This window comes from Pteropus medius, unplaced genomic scaffold (assembly GCF_902729225.1).
Source record: "Pteropus medius unplaced genomic scaffold, Ma_sr-lr_union100, whole genome shotgun sequence".
In the NCBI taxonomy this organism is placed as follows: Eukaryota; Metazoa; Chordata; class Mammalia; order Chiroptera; family Pteropodidae; genus Pteropus; species Pteropus medius.
Window position 1 is genome coordinate 19136056 of NW_024340849.1, and position 26118 is coordinate 19162173.

At 51.4% G+C, this 26118-nt stretch overlaps 1 protein-coding gene across 2 annotated transcripts in view; it reads left to right on the forward strand.

Annotated features, from left to right (window-relative positions):
* Window positions 1-19218, forward strand: part of SMAD7 (SMAD family member 7) — a 30085-nt gene extending 10867 nt beyond the window's left edge. For both annotated transcript variants that reach the window (XM_039842006.1, XM_039842015.1), the window contains exon 4: window positions 17166-19218. In XM_039842006.1, coding sequence (XP_039697940.1) covers window positions 17166-17704 — 539 coding nt within the window. In that variant the 3' untranslated portion in view covers window positions 17705-19218. The remainder of the gene's footprint in view (window positions 1-17165) is intronic.
* Window positions 19219-26118: the final 6900 nt, after the last annotated feature.

Here is a 26118-nt window from a genome sequence, read left to right on the forward strand (position 1 = left end):
AAGGCATGCCCCCTTCTGAAATGCCGGGGTGACTCCCAGGCTGGCCCTTCCCTTTCCTGCGAGGAAGGGGGAGTGGGTGGTAGGCGCCCTGGGAGCAGGCCCGCTGGCTGCAGGTTGGAATTCTAGCCTTGCAGCGTGGGGCTGGCCCGTGACAGGCTCTGGCCTTCGGGACTTGGAGTGAGCACACCCCACCCCTACAAGTTTCCTCAGTCTGGGAAAACGGCACATTTTTAGAAGGCTATGACTCGGTTCCAGGAGATTGTACTTTCATTTCTGACAGCCGGCTCTCTGAGACAGATGGATTGCTTGGTGCATGGTTGTGCGTGTGCGTGTGCGCGTGTGTGTGTGCGTGCACGTGCTGCTGATGTACAGATAGATGGTCCCGTGCACAGACACATGAGCAGGCAGATGCCCACAGGCAGGCTCTGGGATAGGCCTGGGCGCTCTTACATGGGGTCGGTGGACCTCACGGCAACTTCTCCAGGAGGATACGCACTTTGGGGACAGGGGAGTGTTTATGGACTGGTTCTGGATTGTGACTTGTGAGCCTGAGTTAAGCTCTCTGGGTGTGGTGCCTTTTGAAAGGCATGGGATTCCAGAACGGGCCCTTGCTGCTAGAATGTGTCCTGGCGTAGGAAGACCCACCTTGGAGAGGTCTGATAGACAGGAAGCTTCTAGGTTCAGCATGGTCGTGGAAATGGGAAGGATTTGCTCCCAGAGCTTTCACTATATCACTGGTAGCTGAGAGTGTGTTAGGAGCTGTCATCTTTGCAGCTTCCATCTGGGGTTTCGGAGGGGGGATGTCTTTCATTTGACTTGTCTTCTGTCCTGGTTTGGGGGTTTGAAAGAAGGACCACCTAAATAAGGTCTTCGCGCATCCTCCAGGCTCCTTTATATCTGAGTGCTTGCAGCTGGCTGGGCCTCAGCCATACGGACCTCGCTGGTTAGGGCAGGGAAGGAGCGGAGGTCAGCAACCACTTGTAGTTATTTAAACTTCAAAAGAGGCGTCAGATTTAAACTTCAAAAGAGGCGTCGGTGGATTTCAAGGAAGGAGGTGGGAAGCGATGGAGACATAGGTACTGATGTCTTTGGAGGGGGTCGTTGATAGAACCCCATCTCTTGTCTGTGTGAAGTCATGCTTTTTGGAAAGACTCTGTCCCACCAATCCAAGGGAGGCCATCTCCTCTGCTAAGGTCTTGAAGGATCCGTGTAGAGCTTAGTCGGGGTAATGGGCGTGCCCTGAGTCAGCGGTCACTGCAGAAACCTTTCTCTTCTCTTCCCTCCTGCCTTGTACGGTAGCCTCAGTGGAGAGTCTTCAAAAATACCTCTATAACCTGAAAATGCGATCCTAGCTCAGGCCACGGCCAACCTGGGCTTAAACCAAGTAGTTTAGGAAAGATTGCTCCATCCTGTTTTTAAGGAAAGTTATTCAGCTGCATGTGAACAATTATTCATTGTCTGGCTTGGGATGGTGATGGCAAACTGGGAACCTGGGTGCTTGTTGCTGTTTTTAGTGTCTTTCCCCTGCTTGGGAACAAGCAGCTTGTGGTTTCACTGAGCGCTCTCATGCCATTGAAGTGTGGGGGTGGATTGAGCTCATCCAGGTGGCCAAGTGCATGGGCTTTGAAGGATGAGCAGACGGACCAGGACATGTGACCCTTACCTACCGACTCCCCTACCCCTAAGTCACTGTGAGAGATGACAGTCTAGAGCTCTAAGAGCTTTATCTTCCTAAATGCCAGCCTAATGACTCGGGCCTAGGGCCAGCTTACCTGGTACACACCCACTCCGGTGAAGACCAGTCCTAGACAGCAGCTCAGGCTATTTGCCGCCTCATCTGCAAAGCTAGAGTTCATGTACTCACCTCTGGAGAAGGGCTCTTTGATAAAACCTCTTTTGTCCTGGAAAGAATAAAGTGGTCAGATGGAGGTTAAATGCAGGGTGACAGCATTTAAAGTCTGGGGCTAATTTGGGCTGCTCTGCACACCAGACTAGATGGGCTGCTGCCGCATGCATCTTGTCACTGAGGCAGAACGGGGCGGCCGGCGAAGGGGGAAAGGGCCGGGTGAGGGCTAGTTTCCGGCGTAGCTTTTGGCTACAGTCTAACACACTAACCCCTCCTCTACCTTGAGCCTTTTCTTTAGCAGAGCCTGGTTGTAGCTTCCAGGACCTGCGGGAGGGACCTCTGACAAGCTCAGAGCCAGGAGGGCAGTGAAAAGGGAGGAAATGCCAAAGGATTCAAGATGAATTTGGCTTCCTTTGCTTCTTTCTTGTTGCCATTACTGCGCCATAATATTGCTTCTCCAGGGCTATGATTGCCTGGCTGCTACTTGTTCACTTCAGTCTAGGCTTGGAAGCTGGAGCAGCCCCTTCAGAGCAGGTGTGTGTCAAAGCAGGTGTGGGTCCCAGACTTCCCTGCACGTTAGGACTCCTGGGATCTTCTGAACCACAGTCTGTTGGTGGGGTCCCAGTATCAGTAGCTTTGAAGCTGCCCAGGTGATTGCAATGTGCAGATAAGTTAGGGAACCCCCTGGTGTAGGGGGTAAAGGAGACTTCGTTCCTGCTGGGAGTTTCTTTCATGGCTTCTCTTGGTGATTGTGCAGGTTGTCTGTGATTCTACAAAGTAGTTCCCCACCTTATCCACAGTTTCAGTTACCCACAGTCAACCACAGCCCAAAAATATTAAATGGAAAATGTCAGAAATAAAGCATTCATCATTTTTAAGTTGCGCACCCGTCTGAGGAGTGTGGTGAAATCTCCCACCGCCCCGCTTCACCCCAGAACGCGAATCGGCCCTTTGTCCAGCATGTCCACGCCGTGGACGCTACCTCGTAGCCGTCTCGGTGGTCAGATCAACTGTCGTGGTATCACAGCGCTTGTGTTCAGGTTGCCCTCGTGTTACTTAATAATAATGGCCTCAGAGCACAAGGGAGCATCCCTGTGCTGGCAATTCGGATATGCCAAAGAGAAGCCGTAAAGTGCTTTCCCTAAGTGAAAAGGTAATTCTTGACTTACGAGGCATTTTATTTGTCTCACATCATCACAAGAAGAATGGTGAGTACAGTACAAGATCGTTTGAGGGGAGACCACATTCACGTAACTTTTACTATTGTATGTTTACTTGTGTTTAATCTCTTACTGTGCCTAATTTGTAAGTTAAACCTTATCAAAGGTATGTATGTGTAGGAGGACACATAGTATATATAGGGTTGGGTACTCTCCTTGGTTTCAGGGGTCACTTGGGATTTTTGGAACAGATCCTCCATGGATAAGGGGACATTACAGTTTATGCCCCCATAGTGAAGAATTTAAGTATTTTCTCAAATAAGGTTTTTGCTTGACTGTAGGAACTTGACGAGGTGCATTAACTGCGCCTTCCTCCAGTTGTCTTTGCTGTTGTGAATGGCATTATAAAAGTGACCCGTGGGACAGTTTTCTCTTGGGCTGGTAAAGGTATTCTGGAACCAGACAGTGGGCACAGTTGCCCAGCTCTGTGAATGTACTCAATGTCACTAATGGTAAATTTTATGTTATGCATATTTTAAAAAGTAGTGACCTGCAGTAGCTTTTAAATACATGCAGATATTTTTGGATAATCAATAAAGAATGGTGACTTTGGAGAAGAAAAACGGAGAGACTTCTGTTAGGTGCCTGGGACCCGCTGTTGATGGGCACTTGTTTCCGGGGGAGCCTCTGGAGTCTTCTGGGCGGGGCCGGGGGCGGGGTGGTGGGCACAGTGATGAGCCTGACTCCCTGACCCGATTTACCTGAAAAAGGCGCCAGCTCAGTGTTGATTTTTCGACCTTCCCTTTTCCATGTGGTTTGCAGAAATGAGAGGCAGGAAAGTTCCCTGTGGTTTGTTTTTCGAGGCTGACCTTTCTGCAGGGGAAGCGCGTGCACCCGTGCGATGCAGGGGCTGTCTCCCAAAGCCTGGGGTCCTCTGCATGATCCAGGTCCTTTCTCTGGCCGTCCTGCTGGAGCCCCTGATCAATGTGGCATCCTCGCTGAGGTTCTAGGGCTGCAGAAGAGGGGGGTGACTTGCCCGGAGCCCTCCCTTTGTGGGAGCCTTGTGAAAGGGTACTGTACAGCCAGCCACTGGGAGGCCAGGACTGGCCCTACCGTCTTTCTCACTCAGTATTGAATGGCTAGCCCAGCGTCTGGCTGCGTGCCTACTGTCACAGAGAGGCTTCCTCTCTGGGCTATTTTCAGCGGGAAGATATTATTAACTGCTGAGGCACAGTTCTCAATTTAGTGGCTAACACACCAAGAAAGCAACATTCACCTGGTTGTGGCAACTCTACTAAAACACCTTGGCTTATTTCAGGGGCTTGGCTTCCCCTGGCCCTCTCCACTTCTCCCCATGGGGTCTCCTTGGGAATCTGGGCCCTAACCCAGTTTCTGGGGAAGTCGCAATTGCAGATTCAGTATCTACCATAGAGAGAACAAGGCTTTTTATTAAGCCAACTCTTTAAAAGTATAGAAAGTGATAGTATTTATATTCTAAGAGAGGGAGATTTTGCAATAGGGATGAGGCACTGGATGGGAAAAAGAACTTTATAGAGTTTAGGACAGTTGTTTAAAACAGGGTGATAACTTTCACCTTGTCAGCGAACAGGAAATATTGGGACAAGACAGGAAATTGCATCACTCTTTTTATGAGGAGAACTCCAGAAAAAAGATGTTCGTGAAAGGTAGTGGCTGGGAGGAGACCGGCCCCGTTTTGGTTTTTTCTCCCTCTCCTTCTTCCCTTCCACTCCCACGAGAACTTTTAGGCCATTTTCTTTAAGAAAGAGGCTGTTTGAGAACTTTATGTTATTTTTATTATTTAAAAAAAATATTTTACCAGAAAGGTCACCTTCAGTTGAAATGTTAACTGCAGCCTTATTTCCCGGTTTACTAAAGAATCTTTCATGACTTTTCAGCTTCCTTCCCCAAATGGCGGGCCGAGCAGCTCTTGGCTGGAAGCAGATTTTGGTTTGGCTGCTCAGTCCTCCACACCGAGCCCCACCCAGTGTCATTAGCTCAGTTTTAACTTGCAAAAAAAAAAAAAAAATTTTTTTTTTTTTGGTAGGGGATAGGTAGGAATTTACTCATGCCCTTGGCCTTGTCACCTCAGCATCGCTTTCCCCTGACAGAGGTGCCTGGCATTTGGCAGGCTGGAACTCAGGGTGGTCTTTATTTTAAAGCCACTGAACTTACCTGCTTCTAGGGATCTAGTGAGGAGTGGAGAAGAAACAGGGTGCTCCTCACAGCTGTGCCCAGTAGCTGTGTCCTGCCCTGGGGGCAGGAGGTCATGGGGCTGGCCCCCTGGTCACCCAGCGGCTACCCCCAGAAAGAGGACTTGCCTCTACTCCTCGGTGGTTTGGAGAAGAGGGTACTGACCAGGGTGTGAAAACACTGTCTCCATTTACTCATCTCTAGGTTTCTAAGTCCCCACTTGGACGATGTCGGTGTTCTAATGGCATGGGACAGTGCCCTGACAGGTGCTGCCGCGGAGCCACCTTGAGGATGAAGACCAGAAAGAAAGCCGAGTGTGTGGCAGGCTTGCTCACTCCCCACTTACCCCCCGTACCACCCCCGCCGCCCCCCAAGCTTTTTTCCTTAGCGTGCTGTGTTTTGTTTTCATAACACTACAAGAGCCCTGGGGTGTGTAAAAGCATTGTTGAACAGCCGGTGAGGGTAACTTGTCCAAACAGAGCAGGACGCCAAGGCAGAACGCTGTGGGCAGGTGGTGTGCCCACAGAGGTTGGCTGGCCGGCGCCTGGCTTGGAAACTACGCTCGGGGAGTCGCTGCGGCTATCTGGGAAGTCGCTGAGGACAGGGGTTTCTCTCTGGACGCCTCCGTGGGGAACCCAGGACAGGGCCTGGGCCCTTCTGGCTGACCCCTGCCTAGAAGGCACTCTGCCCTCCCAGGTGGGTTCACGCGTGCCCCCCTCTGCCATGTGTAAAGCTGGGCGGGTCAGCCACTTTGGGAGAAACCAGCGTGTCCCTCTAGTTCATTCATTTAGCAGTTATTGAGCACCTACTATGTGCCAGGGTCTGTGAGGTGAGGCGGCTGCAGTTCTTTGGCCTAGGTAGGATGAAGGGCAGCAGGCGTCATGGCTGTCTGAAGGCGCTGTCGGGTCAGCGAGGTGGAGGGCTTTTGAACAGGAGTTGCTCCATCTGGAGTCAGGCAGGGGCCTGCTTCTCAGGCAGTTTCTGCAGGACAGAAGGAGCAGGTCCCATGGGCTCGGAGCCGGGCCATGGGGTAAGGTGTTGTAAGACATGGCAGAGGTGCAGGGACGGGCCCCTGGGGTGACTGTCTGAGCACGCAGCGGGGTAGGCAGAGCTCCTCCGTCATCTCTGTCATCCGGCTTTGCCTCTGCCTTGGTTGTGTGGTCTGTTGCAAGTTGAAATAAAACAAAGCTTGTGGGTAAACAGAGGTCTGTCTCCTCCTGTTCTGGTTCCAGCCCTGCCTCCCCCGCCCCACCCCTGCCCCTTGATGGAGGGGGGGGATCTGGAATGACGGTATTTAATGCCTGGACAGCCACAGAATAGGTGGGATGTCTTCAGAGCCCAGGTGTTTGACTTTCCTTCTTTAACGCCAGCAGACTGATTCTCATGAAGACCATCTGGGGATGCACTTATGTTTTTTAATTTTAAATCTGATGGTCAAGCACATGTCTGAGGTCCCAGCCTGGGTGTGAGGCCCTGGCCCGCCTGCGCTTGGGTTTGCACGAAGGTGTTTCATTTTCACGCTCATCTGCCCCTGTCCATTCCCTGGAGGCCAGCTGATGGCTCTGCTCGAGGAGCTCACTAATTTAATTAATCTTCTTGCTCCTCTCTGGAGCCCCACTGGCCTCTTCTGGCCAGGAGAGCTGTTTTGGCCTCCGGTTTGATCCAGGGCAGAACTGATCTCAACTCCAATGTCATCTTGCAAGTTGGAGTTTCTTTCGGACAGAAGACAGCTCAGATTAACTGTTACCGCAGTGGCGGCCACCACGCCGGGACTGTTGGTGGCACTCGTGTTTGTTCATTTCTGTATTTGCCTTTTTACTTTTTAACGTGGGATGGTCACTCAACGGGAACCAAACCGGTACGTCACTCAGATATGACTCCGATGTCAGTAGACTCTCCTTTGTCTGCATTCACCACACAGAGGTTAAATTGTCCCCATTCACCTTTCCCACCTTCCACTGCTTCCAGTCACCCAGTGATGTTGGAAGTGTCTTCTTCCCAGTAGGCTAAGTGAACTTCCGAGGCTAGGAAGGGTCATGAAGAACTGCCCAGCTCAGAAATCGCTTGGGGACTTTGCCAGCCCCTGGCAGCCTCTTAGCCAGCACGGATGGCCCCTCCCCTTCATTAATCAGTAACCCAGAGGGAAAAGCAAAAGTTGAGTTCCCCCTGTGACCTGGGTGCATAGTACTGTTCTCAAAACTAAATGGGCCCCACCTCCAGCTCAGTGGGGTCGCAATTAAAACCTGAGGGGATATTTCCTGGGAACAGGCCTGGAGTGTGTGTGTGTGTGTGTGTGTGTGTGTGTGTGTGTGTGTGTGTGTGTGGAGTGTGAGGTGTGTGTGGCAGAGGTGAGGGGTGGGAGGGCGGAGAGCTGCAAAGACTCAAAAGCCTCCCCCATCTCTGTTAGGCTGGTAGCCAGATACCCCAGTCCCAGGAGGGGGCTTGGAGAGATTTACAGTGGGAAGGAAAGTGCCCCCCAGATTTCTGTCCCCAGGGCCTGGCCTGATTTCCTGGGCTGAGGATCGGGGCTCCGCTACCAGCTGGGCCACATGGCCTTGCATGAGCCCTTTTTGTGCCCTGGGCCTCAGTTTTCTCATCAGCAAAATAAGTGGCTGGACTTGGTCTCCAAGGCCTTTGTGGTTCTGACATCCTGTGATCTTTGGTTCTTGGATTTGTGAGCATGTAGGAACGAGACCTCATTGCTGAGGTAGTGGGGTAGCTAACGGCCTCTTCCATGTGTGAACAGAGGTTGTAGTTCTTCCTGTTTCACAGCTTGCAGACTCTCCCAAGAATGAGCAAAAGCTGAGGACTCTTTCCCTAGAAAAATGCATATGCGTACCAGTATTTGCATACATTTCCATACATTTCCGGAGGACTTTTAGTCTTTGGAATCTCCTGTACTCAGAAGGTAGGTTTAAGGGGAGCTTTAGGGAGCTGGAGGGCCTTTTTCTTTCTTTTTTTTCTCTTGTGGTAAAATATATCTATCACGTTTAGCCTCCAAACTGTTTTTTTTTTTTAAGTGCATAGTTCCGTGGCGTTAAGTACATCGCGCTGGTGTGCACCCATCCCCTCCATCCATCTCCAGAACTTTTTTTTACCTTTCCAAACTGAAACTCTGTCCCCACTAAACATTAGCTCTCCAGTCTCCCCTCCCCCAGCCCATGGCAACTGCCATTCTATTTCCTGTCTCTATGAATTTGACCATTCCAGGTACTTCATAGGAGTAGAATCGTACACTATTTGACCTTTTGTATCTGGCTCATTGCACTTAGCACAGTGCCTTCAGCAGTTATTCCTGTTGTAGCATGTGTCAGAATTGCCTTTCTTTTAAGCGTGGATGTATGTACGTCTTGTTTATCCATTCATTTGTTGATGGACGCTTGGGTTTCTTCCACTGTTTGGCTGTTGTGAATAATGCTGCTATGAACATGGGTGTATAAATCTCTTCAAGATTCTTCTGGGTACGTGGGATTGCTGGGTCACGCAGTAATTCTAGGTTGAGTTTTTTGGGGCACTGCCACGTGGCAGGGCCATCTTGACTTGTGTATCTGCATAGACTGATCCCATGGGGCGGGGGAGTACCACAGCCCATCAGACTCTGGGATGTGCAACTGGGTGGGCTTGAGGGTGAGCCCTGGGGCAGGGGTAGTGAGAGAAGAGCTGGGGTAGGGGTGGGGTGACAGTCTGTCCAAGTGTGGTGGGGGGAGGTGTGGCCTGGCTCTCTGCAGTGAGACAAGTCAGATTGGAGCCCACATCTGCGAGGCCCAGAATCCTCTGAAATGTGGGGCGCACAGCACAGAGCATCCAGCTATTTGCATTGGACTCCAGGGGTCATGTGATGGCAGCCCAGGGTGGAGGCGACTTTGTCTTTCGTTCCCTGGGTGGAGGCTAGGAGTGTCAGGGCCCCGGAGGGGGGTTGCTCAGGCCCGGGAGGTTCTGGGTGCTCTGGGGGTGAAAGGGCTGGGATGGCTGAACAGTGAGTGTGTCAGAGCTGGAGAGATTAGATTACGGAGGCAGACAGAAGCAATGATTAACTTTTCCAGTCTGCACACTGTCTCCAGTCTGTCGTACTGTTGTTTTTCCCTGTAAGTACAGTGTGGCCCAGGCCTGGCCAGGCCCTGGTGTAGGGTTGTAAAGAAAGAGAAGGAATGAGGGCTGGGAGTGAGCAGGGGCGGGGAGCCAGGGAGCCAGGGAGCCGTCCAGAGAAGGAGGCTTTTCCATCAGATCCTGCATTGGAATTTATTGGCCGGAATGCAGTAAATGTTCAAAATGCCATCCCATCCAACAGTTTTCATAATTGTTGTGGAACAAGGGGAGCTGGGGGAGGGGAGGGATGAAAAGGACTTTTGTTTCCCACTGTACTTTTCCATGTCTTGGGACGGTTTTCCTACCGTCTAGAAAAACCAGAGTCGAGTTGGAGCTGTGTAGGGGGTGGGGTGGGAGTAGGGCAAGGGCCTGCGTCTGGGTCCTGGAATACCTTTCAGGGAGGGGGAGGTCATTGTGCACCAGACTTAATTAAAATGAGGCCCTCAGCAAAAGCAGCTCGCTGCAGAGCCCCTAGCCCTGCAGACAAAACTGTCCCGTACCCCTGAGGTGGTGTCCTTTGGGAAAACCGGTTTCCTATGCGTCCGCTTTTATTAAGACTGTTACCGAGCGTTAACATGTATCCAGTGTACTTGCAAGTGGTCCATAAAAAAAAAAAACCACAAACAGAAAATGAGGGACCTTTCAGTGGTTTAAGCAAAGGTTCTTTTTTGTTGGATTCGTGTATGGGAGTGTGCCTGCATTCCCAGTTGGGAATCCACATGTGGAATTTGGGGGAATCTCTGGGAGGTGGGTAGTTGGGTTTAGAGATTTGATTCAGCCGTCTTCCTGTTGTCTTGTGGTCCCACCTCTTCTTGGGAGCGGCCAGGGTCATACCCAATGGACAGGATGGCGAGCAGATAATGCCGTACAGGTCTGGGGCGTATTGGGTATGCAGGTTTATGGACCCCTTTCTGGAGAGAGCTGCTGAGTTATTTGGGGGGTAATGGTGAGTACTTCGTGGTGCACCATGGAGTGGAAAAGTCTTGAAATTAAAACTCGAGAAGTTTTAATGAGGCTGGATACACGCTAAACGGCAGCCAGAGAGGCCCGTTTACTGTAAATATTATGAATGGAGTTGGCCGGACTGGAGTCCCCACCCTTCCTCTGAGGCCTCTCAGAGCCTGGCAGAGCTGGCCTCCTCCGAAGGCAGGCAGCCGGGTACACGCTATAATTTGCATGGCTGACGGCTGGGGCACAGGAAGCCACGTCAGCCCGGCTGGCGAGACAGACGGGAGATTTTGATTTGTGTGGCTTCCCTCCCCTGCCTGGCTCTACCCTCAATTATATTCTCTGATGGCAAAGTACGGCTCTTAGGAGGGACCCCAAGGCTGGGGGCCTCAGACTTGGATGTTTCAGGGGCTTTGGGAGGTGGGGCTGGGGCCCTTTTGAGGGATAGGGAAGTACATTTTAACTCTAGTAACAGATTACTCATCACAATTTGTCTGTAAGGCATAGTCACGCATCAGTCTTGTAGACTAGCAGGATGCGCCAAATCCGTAAGCTCAGGAGAGTTTGCAGGAGGAGGGTGGTGATGGGTGAGAAACTTGTGGGCACCAAGCCTGGGTGCACATTGGAAGTGATTGTGAGAAAGGAGACCCCTCCCCTGGGGACTCACCTTTTCCTGAGGGCCATGAGTAACAGAAACGTGGAAAGAACACAAGTTTGTAACTCTGAGGGGGGGGGAAAAAGTTAGTTTAGAGATGGACACAGTAGCAAAATCTGACCCAAATCTCCTTGCTCTTTTGATTTTGTTTTGTTTTATTGTTGCAAATTAAATGCAAAAATGTGCCCTCCTTTTTCCAAAGTGATTTTCTTACTCTCCAGAAGGTAATAAAAGTAAATGGAACCGGCATTGTTTAATACTTACCGACTGGGCACCTTTGTGGATTACAGAGTGTAGCCAGAGACCATCAGAGCCAGAAGTGGGCCCAGCCCCCTTTATGTTAGTTATGGATAGGTTAAACTGAGACTCAGAGAGGGCGAGCCACTTGGCCAAGGTCACAGAGCAGTTCGTTGGCAAAGAAGCTGCTTCTTGGTGTGAGGGAGCTGGACCCCACGCTCAGCCCTAAAATAGGCATAGCATTTCCAAAGTGTGTTCTGAAGGACACCTATTTTTTCACTCCAGCATTTGCATAGGAACCCTTGGGGACTGGTGGCTTTAGAGGTCCTATTTGGCTGCACACCCATAGCTCACGCCCAGCAGTAAGCAGGAGTCTGGCCTTGAATCCCCGCTCTGTTCTTTGGCACATGCCATGTACCTCATTTCTCCTTTTAACGTGAGGATGGTAGTAAGTAGTCTGCAACCTCACAAGGCTGTTATTGGAGTCCCTTCCAGCAGAGCCTGTACATAATAAATGCTTATCAAGTGTAGGCCCAGAACTGTCCTCCCACAGCGGGGCGGGGTGCGGGGAGGGGTGCGGAGCAAAGGGGAAGAGTGATCAGTGTTTTCTGAGCAGTTGGTGGAGAACTGGAGAAGAGATAACCCTCCTGAGAGATGAGACCCTTGAGTGTAGCTGCAGGCTGGGCCCTGGCCCCTGGCTTTCGCATCTCATCGTCATAACAACTCTGTGAGGCTGGCACCGGGAGCATGCGTCACTGCCAAGGTTCCACGGGAGGTAGATTTGAACTGGGGCAGTGGGGTGGGGGTGGGATGTTTGGGGGTGTCATACCGCAGCAAAGAACTCCCTGAGGGCCAGGATTTTGGGAACTCAGTTAGCTGGACCCTAGGACCTGAAGAAGCGCCTTGGTTTTTGAAGGAGACCCTATGGCATCTCCTGCCCACCCCCCAGTCCAGCCACATCAGTGGAGATATCGCATTACAGAGCCCTGAAAGAAAATCCAGCCTTCTCAGTCCTGCCTTCTGCCAGCCAGAATTCATCCTCTGATCCGTTTGGTGAAGGAGCTTGCTGCAGCGGTGATAGACAGGGTCTGACGGGTTTTCTGGATAACTGAATGTTAACCCGAAATGTTTTGGGTTTGTTTTGACCCCATGGGTAACTTGCTCTAAACCCCAGAGTTGTCTGCCGCTTTAGGAATCTGAGGGAGTCCTTTCCTGTCCTGATGAGGTTGAAACATGGCAGATAGGGGCTGACCCCAGAATCCGAGCTGAACCCAGACACCTTAGCAAGTTTCTTATGTGGTGACTTTAGTTTTCTGCTTATTTGCCTCTCGAAAACAGGAGACCAGTAAGAGTCCTTGATAATTGTGAGTATTTGGGATGAGACTAGGTGGGGACGTATTGACACCAGGTCCCCTTTTATTTCAGCCTTTGTCCCTGAAGTGGGCTGGCTGCTCTCATAACAGCCGTTTTCTGGCTGGGGTGGGGAGCAGGGCTGATGGGTGCTGTTAACCTTTGAGATGTCTGATGTAGGGGAAGGATGGGATGAGGCAACCCTCGGTGGCGCCAGAGTCCTGACGAAGGGGAGGACCCTGGACCTGCTGTGGGCGAGGCATGATGGCAGTGTTTGCGTTCCAGGGTTGCCAGGTTTAACTTCTAGGTCTACTTTTGTGCCCTTCATTTGCCCTCGTCCTCCTGTGGGAGGCTGCCATTTCTGCCTAGGGAGACCTGTCTTCTCTATCCAGCCTTCTGCTCTGCTGGACCACTGAGGAGGGGGCTCGCAGGCCCATCCCACTGTCAGATTTTGGCAGAGTAATATCCCTTTATACCCCAAGTGCCTCGCAGAGATGAGAGCGCGTCAAGACCTCTCCTTGTCTGTCCACTTTGTACCCCGGTCCCCTTGCACCCTGGCAGTTGCGTGCATTTAATACACCGGGTGCCAGCTGCTCTGGCTCTGTCTGTACTGGCTTCGTTTCCCCAGTAAAGGCCAGAATCTCGAGGACCTCCTCCCCGCCATCAGCACCGCCTCTGTGTGTGGGCACAGGCAGGTTCAGATGGCCTCGCTCTCACGCATGCCTGCTTCTCAGAATCTCACTGGGTGTTTTGGGATCAGTTCTAGCTGCCTCTCTGGCCTCATGGTCACCTTCATGAGCCGGGTCCAGAAATGGTACCACCGAGGCACTGGACGTGGTCTCTCCTCCCTCCCTCCATTTTTCTTCATCTAAAGCACTTTCAAATAAAACTTTTTTTAAAGGAGAAAATTCCTCGCTTACCTAAAATCTGGCCCCGAGGTCTGGTCACCTATGCCGTCGAGACCCCAGGCGTGAGATTCATTCATAAGCCCCTGGTCTTCTAGAAGGGTCTGGTCTGTTCATTCACGGTCTGGGGAATTAAATAACTTTGTGAGAAGAGGCATGGAGCTCTTTGTTGAGTGGTCTTCTCTAATGCGAGTGCAAGCACAAGGCGAAAAGCTTCCTCAACACCCTCCTCTGCCTTCCTTTTAAAGGGTAGATTTTATGCTTTAAGGGAAATGGGGAAGGGGAGGGGGAAAACAACCTTACAGGAATTTTAGGCCGATTCAGCATTTTTCTAGGGTTGCTCCAAAAATTCCCTCAACTATAATAAAAAGAAAAAATTGTGAGCAGGCATCTGATTAGTTAGCTTTTTACAACACAGCTTCTTCTTCTTTTTTTTTTTGAATGCTTTAAAATGCGCAAATAGAGTTTTAAAACAAGCCCCTGTACAGTTTTCTGAGGAGGGAGAGAAGCTGTTGAAAATACCGGGAAAAGTTAAAAAGCTGAGAGAAATGAACAAGAGGTCGTGAGTTTTGCCTTTGGAGTCGAAGAATCAGCAACCGTGATAAGCCGAGTTGGGTCTCTGAAGACTGTTCCTTAGGCCTCCTGGTAACCAGCTCACCAGGGAGACTTCTGCATGAGATCCTCCCAGGTCCTCACCATGGGGCCCGGGGAGCCCCCAGGAGCTAAGCACAGACCTTTGTGGGGAGACGCTTGTGGGCTGTGGGCCCAATTCAGGGAACTGGGTTTCTCTGAAGATGATGCTGAGTGCTTCCCAGAAATGAGCCCAAGTGGTGGAGAATTTGGGGCAAAGGGGGGAATCTCTGAACTGACAACGGGAGAAGCTGTGCCAGGCCCCAGAAGTGTGATGCGTTGAAGGCGCCCTCGTTGTTGCGATGGTTTTTCTGGAGAGCCTGTTTTTGTCCTCGGAGATAGTCCAGGAGCTGTGAGGAGAAGGAGTATCAGCGCTGGGAGGCCCTGGGGTGCCACGGGGAGTGGGGACTGGGGAGCAGGCAGGGATCCTGCTATGCCAGATTAGGGCACCTAGTGGGTTTTCAGGGGCCTTCTTCACACGCAGGGACACCCACACGCTGCCGTTTATCTGGGCTGGGCCATTAACCTCAACAGAAAAAGGCTTTTTCCAGGCATGTCTGGCAGCAAATTGCTGGGTGGACTGGCGGGCTGCACAGATGAAAGAGAGACCCGCCAGAATGCTCCCCCCTCTCCCCGCTCAGGGAGCTGGGCCGTGTCCAGTCGACCTCAGGCCCCAGCCCCCGCCCAGTTTCCTCTGCCCCCAGAGGCCCGAAGGGCAGACGCAGCCCCCACACCCCTTGCTGGTGGGCCTGGCACGGACAACTGGATCCCAGGCCCCCACCCCACCTCGCACCTCCTCCTCCTCCTCCCTGACAGCGGGTGCCAGGTTTCAGGGCGGCCGGGCTCCATGAAACAAAGTATTGTGAGGCTCCGCTGAGGGTCTCCTCCACCTCCCGCCCAGCGACTCCCTGAGTCTTCCTTTCCAGGCCAGGCTTGTTGTCCGGAGTTGGGATAATAAGGGAGAACTTCTTACATTTCAAAACATCCCCCCACCCCCCCGCCAACACACACCACGCGCGCACACACACACACACACACACACAGACAGGCAGGGCGCCCTGAGCCTTCCAGAAGAGGGCTTTCTCCCGCGGCACACTTGCACACCGGAGCGGTCTTATTTACGGGGATGTCGTGGGCCTTTGCTGTAGCCTTCAGAGCTGGACTCCCTCGCAAGAAAGTTCAAAGATTGCCAGCACTCACGAGTTTATTAGCAGTTGATGGAGACTCTGCAGAAACAAGTTAATGCCTGATGAGTCACCTTCTGCTCGGAACCCTTGCCCCTCTCTTGTTCTCCCTTATGTTCTAGTGTGCGCGCACGTAAACACACTCACTTGTGTGCTCACACTCCTGGACACACACAGCCTCTTTCACACTTGTGCTTTATAGATGCATGTGTGCTGGGGGTGGCAGGCCCATTTTCTGGGGGTTGATTTTTGGTGGAGTGGGGATCGAGGGAAAGAATGAGCCCTCAGCTCTCTATGTTAGCGTAGCTGTCCGGGCAGGCATTTGAGAAGGCCAGGTAGGGTGTCGAGACAGCCACTCAGGGTGTGTGTGTGTGTGTGTGGCTGCCTCAGTGGGTCACAGTGCACATGTGTATACTGACTTACGGGACACCTCCATGCAAGACTGGCTGCTGCTTTAAAAAAAAAAAAAGTTCACGGAACTGACTGGTTCCCAGGTCCCGACATGCCTGTGAACGTCGGAAGGCGTTCTGTGCTGAGCTGCACTGGGTTACCCAGCCTGCGGGGGCAGCAGGCGCGGGGCCCCCAGCCCTCCTCCTCTCCCGGCCACCACGCTGTAGAGCCCATCGCCATCCCCTCTTCAAGCTCAGTTGTTCCCCAAATCAAGAAGGCCAGACACATCAAAAGACATCTCACAGCCAATCCCCACCTTCGTGCCCCAAGCCCCCCAGAAAGTGAGAAGTGAGGGCTGGGGGGAGGGCAGGAGGAGGCCTCTACCGCCGGCTCTCCCCCCTGCCTTTCCCCATTTTTGTTAACAAATACAAGACTTCCGGTCTCCGCCCTGCCACCACAAACCACAGCGTTCCTGCAGCCTGGCCATGCAGCCTGGCCCGGCTGGGGAGATTTATGGTTCCCAGTCTGAAGCCTGCCCCGCTGGCTCCAGCTTAAGGAGGAGTTGGTATGCCAGCGGCAGGGGCTCCCTTTCCTTCCCTGTGTCCCCTTTTTAAAGACCTCTGTGCGCCTGTTTAGGAAAATCACCCGACCAGTGTTACTGCAGTCTCCCAGGCTTCGTGTGGGAAAGCTGGGGCTGGGCCTCCAGGGGAGGGAGGGTGGAGGGGCTGGGCGGGAGACTAGATGCTGGGGGGGTGAGGAGGGGGGTGAGGAAAGAGAAGGGCCCTTTAAGGGTAGCTGACCCCATTTTAGACACATAATCGTCTGTCTGGGCTGGAGGAAGTTTCCTTAAGGGGTAGCCTGGGATAACACCAATCTGCGTGTTGTGATTTGGCATTTTGACATGAATTCACCCTTTGTGTGCAGAGCTGCTGCTGACAGACACACTGAGAGTTGTTTATCTATTAGGAAGGTTTTTGCCCCAAACCACCCCCATTTAATTTTTACCAGATAGCACTCTCTTATGACCAAGTCACTAATCTGAGAACTGGGTGACGAGCACAGAGATTGTGTAACAGGTGGTCCTAGAGTCTGGAGACCTGGGTTCTAGGTCTGGCTGGGCCATCCTCTGGGGACTGGTTTTCTCATCAGAATGACCAGGACCTAGAGCAGCTGGCCTTCGAGGTGCCATCCAGTTTAAAGAACTAATTCTAGGCCATGTGCAAGGCCTTTTCTAGCTTTAAAACCAGACTGGCCGGCCAGGTGGGCACATGTCCTGGTGTCTTGGGTGCCTGACGGGATGAAGGGAGTGGCAAGAAGAGGCACCCCAGTGAACCCCATGCTTAAAGGCAGGGCCCTTGAATCAGTGGGTCAAGATATCTCGGCCCCAGTGGGAGGTCGGTAGAGGCTGCAGCATATGCAGCGCCATCACCTCCCTCCGCCTTCCGTCTTGTACTGAAGGATGAGCTGGTTGTGGGGGTCAGTGTGTGTGTGCTTGTATTCCAGAAGGATGAGGAAAAGCCAGTCCCCATCGCCACCAACCCTGTGCGCTGTTTTGTTTTATAGATTCCCAACTTCTTCTGGAGCCTGGGGATCGGTCACACTGGTGCGTGGTGGCATACTGGGAGGAGAAGACGAGAGTGGGGAGGCTCTACTGTGTCCAGGAGCCCTCCCTGGACATCTTCTATGATCTACCTCAGGGGAATGGCTTTTGCCTCGGACAGCTCAGTTCGGACAACAGGAGTCAGCTGGTGCAGAAAGTACGGAGCAAAATCGGCTGCGGCATCCAGCTCACGCGGGAAGTGGATGGCGTGTGGGTGTACAACCGCAGCAGTTACCCCATCTTCATCAAGTCGGCCACACTGGACAACCCGGACTCCAGGACGCTGTTGGTACACAAAGTGTTCCCCGGTTTCTCCATCAAGGCTTTTGACTACGAGAAAGCGTACAGCCTGCAGCGGCCCAACGACCATGAGTTCATGCAGCAGCCGTGGACTGGCTTCACTGTGCAGATCAGCTTCGTGAAGGGCTGGGGCCAGTGCTACACCCGCCAGTTCATCAGCAGCTGCCCGTGCTGGTTGGAGGTCATCTTCAACAGCCGGTAGCCGCGTGGGGAGAGGACAGAGCGTGAGCGAGTGGGCCCAGTCCAAACTACTTTGCTGCTAATATTTTCCTCCTGAGTGCTTGCTTTTCATGCAGACTCTTTGGTCATTGTTTTTTTCCTCCCCGCCCTCCCCCCGCCTTTTCTTGTCATTCTTGTTTATGTTCTGTTTCGTTTTGTTCTTTGAGAAATAGCTTATGAAAATAATTGTTGGGGTTTGGGGTGTTGTATAGTTTGGCAGGACACCCCCATATGACAAGGAGAAGCAAAAATCAGTACCACCAAACACAGTGTATGAATGGGGAGCAGACCCTAACTTTGGGTTCTCGGTTCACTTGTCAGGGCATGTGTGTGTGCGTGCAGGCAAGGCATGTATAAGGGTGTCAGAGTGTGTGGCATGTGGAACGACGATGGGGGAAGCAGCGTGCTGCGTGTCTCTTACGGATGTCTCCTGCTGAGAGCTCTGCACTCCCCGGCTGTGTCTGTCTTGCCCTTTGGACATGCTCAGCGGGGCAGAGGCAGTACCCAGGCAAGCTGGCCATGGGTGTCCCGGCAGCTGCCAGAAGCGAGGCTCTGCCTCCAGCCTGAGGAAGCCGCCCCACCCCCCACCCCCCCTTCTAGGACAGGGCCTGTCCACAGGCTTCTTAGAAGCAACCCTGCAAGAGGCTGAACCAGAACCAGTTGTTCTTAAGCTTGTCTTACTCCCCTCCCTCCAGCCACCCTGCTGCCATTGTCCTGTCTTTCTTTTTTGGCCACCTGCTCCTGGATGTCTCCGAGATGGGCTTCCTGGGGGCTGCCGGGGCAGCCCCGTCGCAGTATTGCTCACCCAGTGCCCTCTCAGGCCCCTTGGCCTCTCCCCTGCCTTGGTTACATCAGGTTTTTCCCTGACTCAGAAAACCAGCTCAGCACTTTCCTCCCCTCTGCAACCTGTGTGTTGAGTTCTGCTGTTAGACCAGCGAGGGGAGCAGCCCCCCTTCCCGCCAAGAAGGATTCGGTCCATCATAACCCAAGGTACCATCCTGGGCTGACACCTAACTCTTCTTTCATTTCTTCTACAACTCATACACTCGTATGATATGTTGACACTGCTCTTAGCTCAATGAGCATGTTTAGACTTTAACATAAGCTATTTTTCTAACTACAAAGGTTTAAATGAACAAGAGAAGCATTCTCATTGGAAATTTAGCATTGTAGTGCTTTGAGAAAAGGACTCCTGAAAAAAAAAATCTGAGATTTATTAAAGAAAAAAATGTATTTTATGTTATATATAAATATATTATTACTTGTAAATATAAAGACGTTTTATAAGCATCATTATTTATGTATTGTGCAATGTGTATAAACAAGAAAAATAAAGAAAAGATGCACTTTGCTTTAATATAAATGCAAATAACAAATGCCAAATTAAAAAAGATAAACACAAGATTGGTGTTTTTTTCTATGGGTGTTATCACCTGGCTGAATGTTTTTCTAAAGGAGTTTATGTTCCATTAAACAATTTTTAAAATGTATACTTGATTCTATGTTGTCCTCCAGCTCCTTTTTCTTCTGGTGGGAGGAGAGAAGGCCAGGGCATCCATCAGAAACTGGAAGAGTTGGGGTCTCCCCGGCTTGGTGCTTGGTTGAGGAGGAAGGGGAGGTGGACCACGCAAGGGACGTCCAGAAGAGCCTGCCCTTGCAGCATCTGTTCCCTGTGTGCTAGAAAGACCCGTGGCTACACACAACCCGCCTTCCTGTTAGGCGTGGCACTTGGGTCTAGCTGGCTGGGTGTCTGAATTTGTAATGGTGTCAACCCCAGGGAGCCCTTAGTTATAAAAAGTGGGGTGGTTTTTCAAAGCTTGAAAAGTTGAGAAAAGGAGGATTTCATTTTCTGGGTGATTGGGAAGGAGGTTGCACTGGCAGACAGGATGGGGAGATGTGGTCACAAGAACCTGGGTCCATCCATCCGTTCCTGCTTGCTAACTCCTCACTTGGCATTAAATTCTGAAACCGCTGTGCCTTTCCCAGAGCAAGGTCACTGCCACACTGGTTTCCAAGACAGGTTTCCACGAGGGTTGAAGCATTGGAGGGAAGACTAGGGCAGGGAGGTTGCATATTGGTGGGTGAGGGGATCAGTCTCCCTCTTAGGTCCCTCCCAAGTTCTGCACCAGGTGCTCCAGGAGGTGATGGCCAGAGAGGGTGCCGAGTCCAGGTTCTGCGCTGCAGTCTCCTCTCACACCTAACTGAACTCCTGAAGTGACAGTTGTCCAGTCCCCTCACCCAGCCCAGCCCCGATGGCATGTACTGGTAAAGCGCCTTCAGTACTTGCCCCTGGGATTTCCGTGGTAGATCTGAGGCACATTTTAGATTCAAGGACTCGTTTGCACAAGAGATGCGTCCAAGCTGTGTGGGGGTCGGTGTCGGGGGTTCTTGAACCTTAGACCCAGGAAGGGGGTCTCTTTGAAGTGGAGGTTCAGACTTTGGATGTTACAAACTGATACAATTCCCAAAAACTGTTTTTGGAGGGCCAAAGTAAGATTGCCAATTATTTTGCCAGATAGTGACACAAAGCACTATGGCCTACTGGCACCACCATTTCATTCAAGAGACTTCCAATACAACTGTTCTTCAAGAAATATTAACGTCTTGACTTCATACTTCAGGGCATTGGTGCCCAATGATCCTCGAGGCCAGCTTGTTCATTCGTTCACATGAGGTGACGGGGAAATCACTACCTATCAAAACAGCTATTTGCTTTTTCTCAGTTGAACTGAAACCTGCCTCCATTTATTCTCGTCCTGCAACCCAGAATAAGTGTAAAATCTCATCTCTGGAAAACACCTGAGAGGATGTTCACTGGTGTGGTAGGGGTGGAGGAGGGGTGGGGGTGGGAAGTGTTACATTAGGGAGCTGTCAAAGTCATTTCAGTTTGCTCTGACTTGCATCAGCATGCCAGGAAGCTCTTTAATAATAATAACAGCTACCATTCATTGAATGCTTCACTAGGTGCCAGGCATGATGCTAAGCGTTTAAGGGAGTTAATTTAATCCTCGTTAGGACTCTGCAAAAATGGAGGCTTTGAGAGGTATAAAGACTTGCTCAAGGTCACTCAGGAGGAAGTGCTTAGGGAGATCAGGATGGGACTCAGGTTCAGTGGTTCTTGCCTCTCCGTCCATTCCCTGTAAAGATGTATATTTGATGGAATCCGGTGTGGTGCCGGTCTCACAACTCGAAACTGGGAAAAGGTAGGCCAACATGCTGCTTCCGGGCCTTGCTGTTGGCGCTGGGCCTCTGGGTTTGGGAGGAAGGAGCTGTGGCAGCAGTACCTTTATGCCCCGCTGCATTATCCGGACTTGACGTTCAGCCTCAACAGGTTGGAATTGGGGTGAGGGCTGTGGATCCTGGTGGAGTGGCTGGCTCTGGGTGGGCAGGAAAAGAGGAACGCTTAGGGAAAGCCAGTTGTTTGCTGGTAGCTGACACTCCTCACCTGGCCAGAGTGGCTGACAACCACAGGCACCCCTGGGCGCCTCCTATGTGCAGGCCTGTGCTGCAGGGGCCCCCGGCCCTCAGTGGTACCGTAGGGTAGTGCCCACACGGCACAGGCAGAATGTGGGACCACATGGGACTCAAAGAGGAGGGAACTTCCAGTCCAGGTGCAGTTTGGATTAGTGGAGGGAGAGAAGGGCCACTGGAAGGAAGTTTTCTTGCCTCCTGATTCTCCTCCTTCCTCTCTCAGTTCACCCCTAAAACATGGGGGTGTCTTATAAGGTTCTGCCCTCTCCCTGAGCAGCAACATCACTCTGGTGGCTTCATATCCCTCACCTGGGGGTATCTCAGCTGCCCCAACCAGAAACTTGGATTCTCCCATCTCCTTTGCCCCATCCCCCATCGCGAAACAAAACCCATTTAATCCATAATTACAAAGTGCAATTTTTTCTCATATATGTTCTCTTTTTCCAGCCCCACCAATAAGATTTAGTTCAGGGATTTCCAGTGTCTTCTTGGTCTTCCTCTGCTCCAAGCGGCCTTTCAGCCCCTGCCTCTGTCAACCTCACCCTTTAATGGCCCCCTGCTCTCCCCCCAACCCCCGCACACACAGACCCTCGGGCTCAGGCATGCAGGGTGACTTGCAGTTCCCCAAACACATCTTGCTCATGTGCTTCCAAGCAAGTGCTTTCTGGCTTTTTCTTCAATTGGCTATCTCCTCTTTATCCTTCAGGATACAAATCAGGCCACACCTCCTCCGGGAAGCCTCCCCCCTTTAAAAAAGTTTCTGCCCTAAAGAAACATCGATGGTATAGAATTCTGTCATTCCCACTGAACTCCAAGCTTTTGGCTCTCTGGGGTCTCAGATGAGGCCCCACTTAGGATCCACTGTCCTAGCAATTCCTGGTGCAATGCTCAGATGGTTTGTCCCATGAACTAAGGAGGGCGAGGCAGAACTGTGGGCTTAGTTTAGACTGGGAATAATAATAATCACCATCGACTGTGTTCTGACTACGTGCTAGTCAGTGTTTTAAGCCCTTTGCGTTGAAATGGTCCCACGTAATCCTTACAACCATCCTTAAAGTACCATTATCATCAGCCCCATTCTATAGATGAAGAAACTGAGGTTCCAAGAGTTGCGCAAGGTTCTCCAGCTGGTGAGTAGTAGTGTCAGATTTCATCACTTCTGTGCTGTCTAATCTCTATGAGCAGGGCTGAATCAAGGAGTGACTCTGCTGGGCATGTGTTTTCTCTAAAACAAGTTTGGAAGGACCGAGCTCATCTGATTGCGGAGCAATAGAAACAACGCCCGACGTCTGCGCGTGTTTGTGGGCACCGAGCGCCTCCCAGGTGTTCTTCCACCTGTGGCCCCACTGCGGCACAAAGCAGGCAGGCCTTGGCTGACTCAGGAATAGCCAGACCCTCCAACAGGTGAGGGATCTGCCAAGGACACCCACACGCAGCCTGCGGGGCAGGCTGGAATTGCACCCAAGCCCACAGCAAATGCAGACTTCCTGATGGGTCAGTCACACTTCCCACACCCAGACTGCGAAGGAGCTTTCTGTCAGGCTGTGTTGTCAGTGCTACAGTGCTAGCTAGCACAGCTCGTGACCGACAAGTGTTGGGCAGGTAGGGTTGGGGGTCTGACATGAAGTAGGATATGAGACACTATCCTGGGTTTTGGAGTCATATAGATCAGGCTTTGAGTACTGTAGTCACTTTGGCAAGTCACTTAAGCTCTCTGAACCTCAATTTCCAAAACATAAAATGGGCATTACACCTGACTCATGGGGCCAAGAAGAGGATTAATGAGAAAAATACATCTGAAGAGCTGGCCGTATGATAATTAGGTTGAACCACGTGGGATTGCTAATATCTGATCATTTTGACCTACAAAGATGGCAATTTCACTTGTTTAATCTTCTAGATGCTCCATTCAAGGCAGCAGTGATCAGGGATCCGCAACCTTCTTCTCCCCCTGCAGCCGCAGTCAGCAGCTGACAGTGCCCTCAGCGTGTCATTAAGCAAGTGAACCGAGAGAAGATAGTCAACTAAGCCAACTGGCAGTGGGGGGTGGTCAATATTGGGGTGACTTCTTCCTGCTCAGGACACCAGCAAAATACTGAGCCCAGGCCAGAGCAGGAAGCAGCAGCCAGGGCAGGAGGGCTGGGGTACCCTGGCCTCTGGGGGAGGAGGCAAGGGCCCCCAGGCAGTGCCCGCTGAGTAGGGAGCAGCCTGTACAGTCCCGGGTTTCCTGGCGCGAGCAGCAGGCCAGAGTTGCCAGCTCAGCAGTTTTCTCCAACCAGAAGGGCCCCCCTCTCTTTCTGAAAGTAATGATTTTCTAAAAATGGATTTTCTCCCCTCCCCCAGCTGCAATTAATCTACCAAACACAAAGTGGCCGCTGGAGGAGGCCCCTGGTGAGTTCAGACCAGTGCAAGCCTTTGATTAATTCAAGGATGACTTACTGGCTTTGGGGGGTAGTGGCGAGGGTGCCTGGCCTGGGTGCAGGCCAGGCAGAGCTCACAGCAGGGCCTGTTTGGTGCCCTTCAGAGCCACAGTGGGTAAGAGAGCTGGGAGCCTCTTCCTAGGGAACCTGCATGATGAGCCTTCCTTGGGATTGAGAGCCACAGGATCTCAGAGCCCAGCTCCAAGGTCATCATGTGGACATGTGTGCCCTGGGCCAGGTAAAGCTGATAAATAAACCTGGAGCCTTATTTATCTTCCTGGAGCTGCCATTTTGGTCAGAGCTGCAGGGGAGAAAGAATACGATTGTTTTAGGCCAAGACATGCACATGTACATTACTAGTAGAATGCAAACTTGATATGAATTGTTGAGAAAAACAAACAGGACATTTGAAGTCTGTGTCCTTGCTCCTGGTGTTGCTTTCAGCATGGTCCTAGGCCAATGTGGGCACATTGATGAAAAAGTATGAGATGGAATCTATACCTGGGATTTACAGGTAGGACTCAGAGGCCATGGAGGTAGAAATAGAATGTGTCTCTTAGAGCTGCATTGAACCCAAAAGAAAATACGGCTAATTCGTAGATAACAATATTAGATTAGGTCTCAACAGTTCAGAGAGCCCTTTCATACACATTCTCCTAATGAGTCTGGGTGGGAGCTCTGATTATTCCCATTTTAGAAGAAGAAACTGAGGATCAGAGATCAATGACTTACTTGAGTCACCTAGCCAAGAAGTGGCAAATCCGCACTTGGCAGTTCTCCTTACGCTGATCCCTCGGCTCTTTTATCCAAAGCATGGCTTCGTCTGCTCTGTTCAATGCCCCTTTCAAACTCCTCTTCCTCCACTCAGCATTCCAGATCCTGGCAGTAATGAATGGCTTGTGGCAGAGACATTTTATTCTCAGGGAGTAGCCATGTGCGCTCAACATTTCCCAGCCTCCCTTGCAGTTTATTTGAGGCCATGTGACTAGTTCTGGCCAATGGGCTGTTAGTAGAAGCTCCGCGTGACCCTTCTGGGCTAAAGCACTGGAGACCTGGTGAGTGGTGATCCAACTCTCTTTTTCTCCCTCTGCCACAGGGACCTAGAAGATCTGTTTTGAGATGACAGACACATACGATGAAAATAGCCTGGATCCTTGAATCACTGCCCCAGAAAGTCGCCAGGTCCACAGCAGACTCTGGGTGAATGCGCATTTTTTATGTGTTACCTGACTGAGATCTGGTGGTTTGCCTCTCCAGCTGAGTCCGTGGCCCGTTCTACATGCTCAGGTACTTAGCCCGATCTCTTTTGCTTTCTTCTTCTTATGGAGATCGGTCCTGTATCTCCAGCATGACTGGAGCTCCCCGAGGTCGGCTCCAGCTTTCATGCTTCTATCTTTCACGGCACAAAGCCCGGCTCTGGGCTTAGGATAAGTGACTAGTAAATACCTGATATAATTGACATGAACCCAAGTGTCACCTTCAATGGTGCCCCTTGAGGGATTGCTGGGGTGCCCTTCAAGGCCCATTCTCTCACCTCCTACAAGCTACTTGCAGCCTCTCTTCACCCTCCTCCTCAAACCACCCCTCTCCACAGCTGCAGCACAGGCCCGCGTCAACCTAGAGCCAGCCCAGACCAGTGTCCTCCAGACGTCCTCTCTCAGCGAAAGAGAGAGGAAGTTCCAGAGCAGAGCTCCGGCTCCAGTGAACACATCCATTTGAATCGTCAGCTAGCATTCCTAGGACATCACTCCTCTTATCCTGCTGTATTTTTCTTCATAGCACTGTTTAACAAAATATGAATTTATTATATACACATTTAACGTTTTCTTATACATCTGTTTGTTGGTTTGGCTATTTTCTGACTCCCCTGGCAGAGACTAAGCTCTGTGACAGCAGGGACCTTGCTCTGGTCGCTGCCGTATCTCCAGGCTCTAGAACATTCCCCAGCACATAGTAGACCCTTAACAAATATTCCTTGGATGAATCAATGTTGAATGATGACAACTTTCCAACTGAAACACATGCATTTGAGTTCCAAGTGAATTCAGTCCCTTCCCCCCAAAAGCGAGTTTGTACTTTATAATATTTGTGAAAAGAAAGAATGCATGATATTTTCTTCCCAGAAGGTAAAACTCTGCCTCTTGGAGTGAAGGTAACAGAGAAAGCTGCCACCCCAATCATAATAATAGTACATAATAATAACCACAGCCTGTGTTTCCTGAAGGCTAAGTGTAAGCCAGGGACTCTCTGCGAGGCATTTGGTGCTGTCCCTAAGGTTTGGGTCGCTATTATCCCATTTTGCAGGTAAGGAAGAGGAGGCCCAGAAAGGGTAGCAGAGCAGGAGCCTTGTCTGCTTAACTCCAAAGCCCCTGCTCTGAGCCCGGAGCCCCCATGCGGAGGCCGCAGCTTCAAAAGAGCAATTTTCCTGGATTCTTTCTCCAAGGTTAAGATATAGCCTGAGGCCCAGGTCCCACAGAGGCAAGGGTATCTCTGCCGGGAGGTGGCT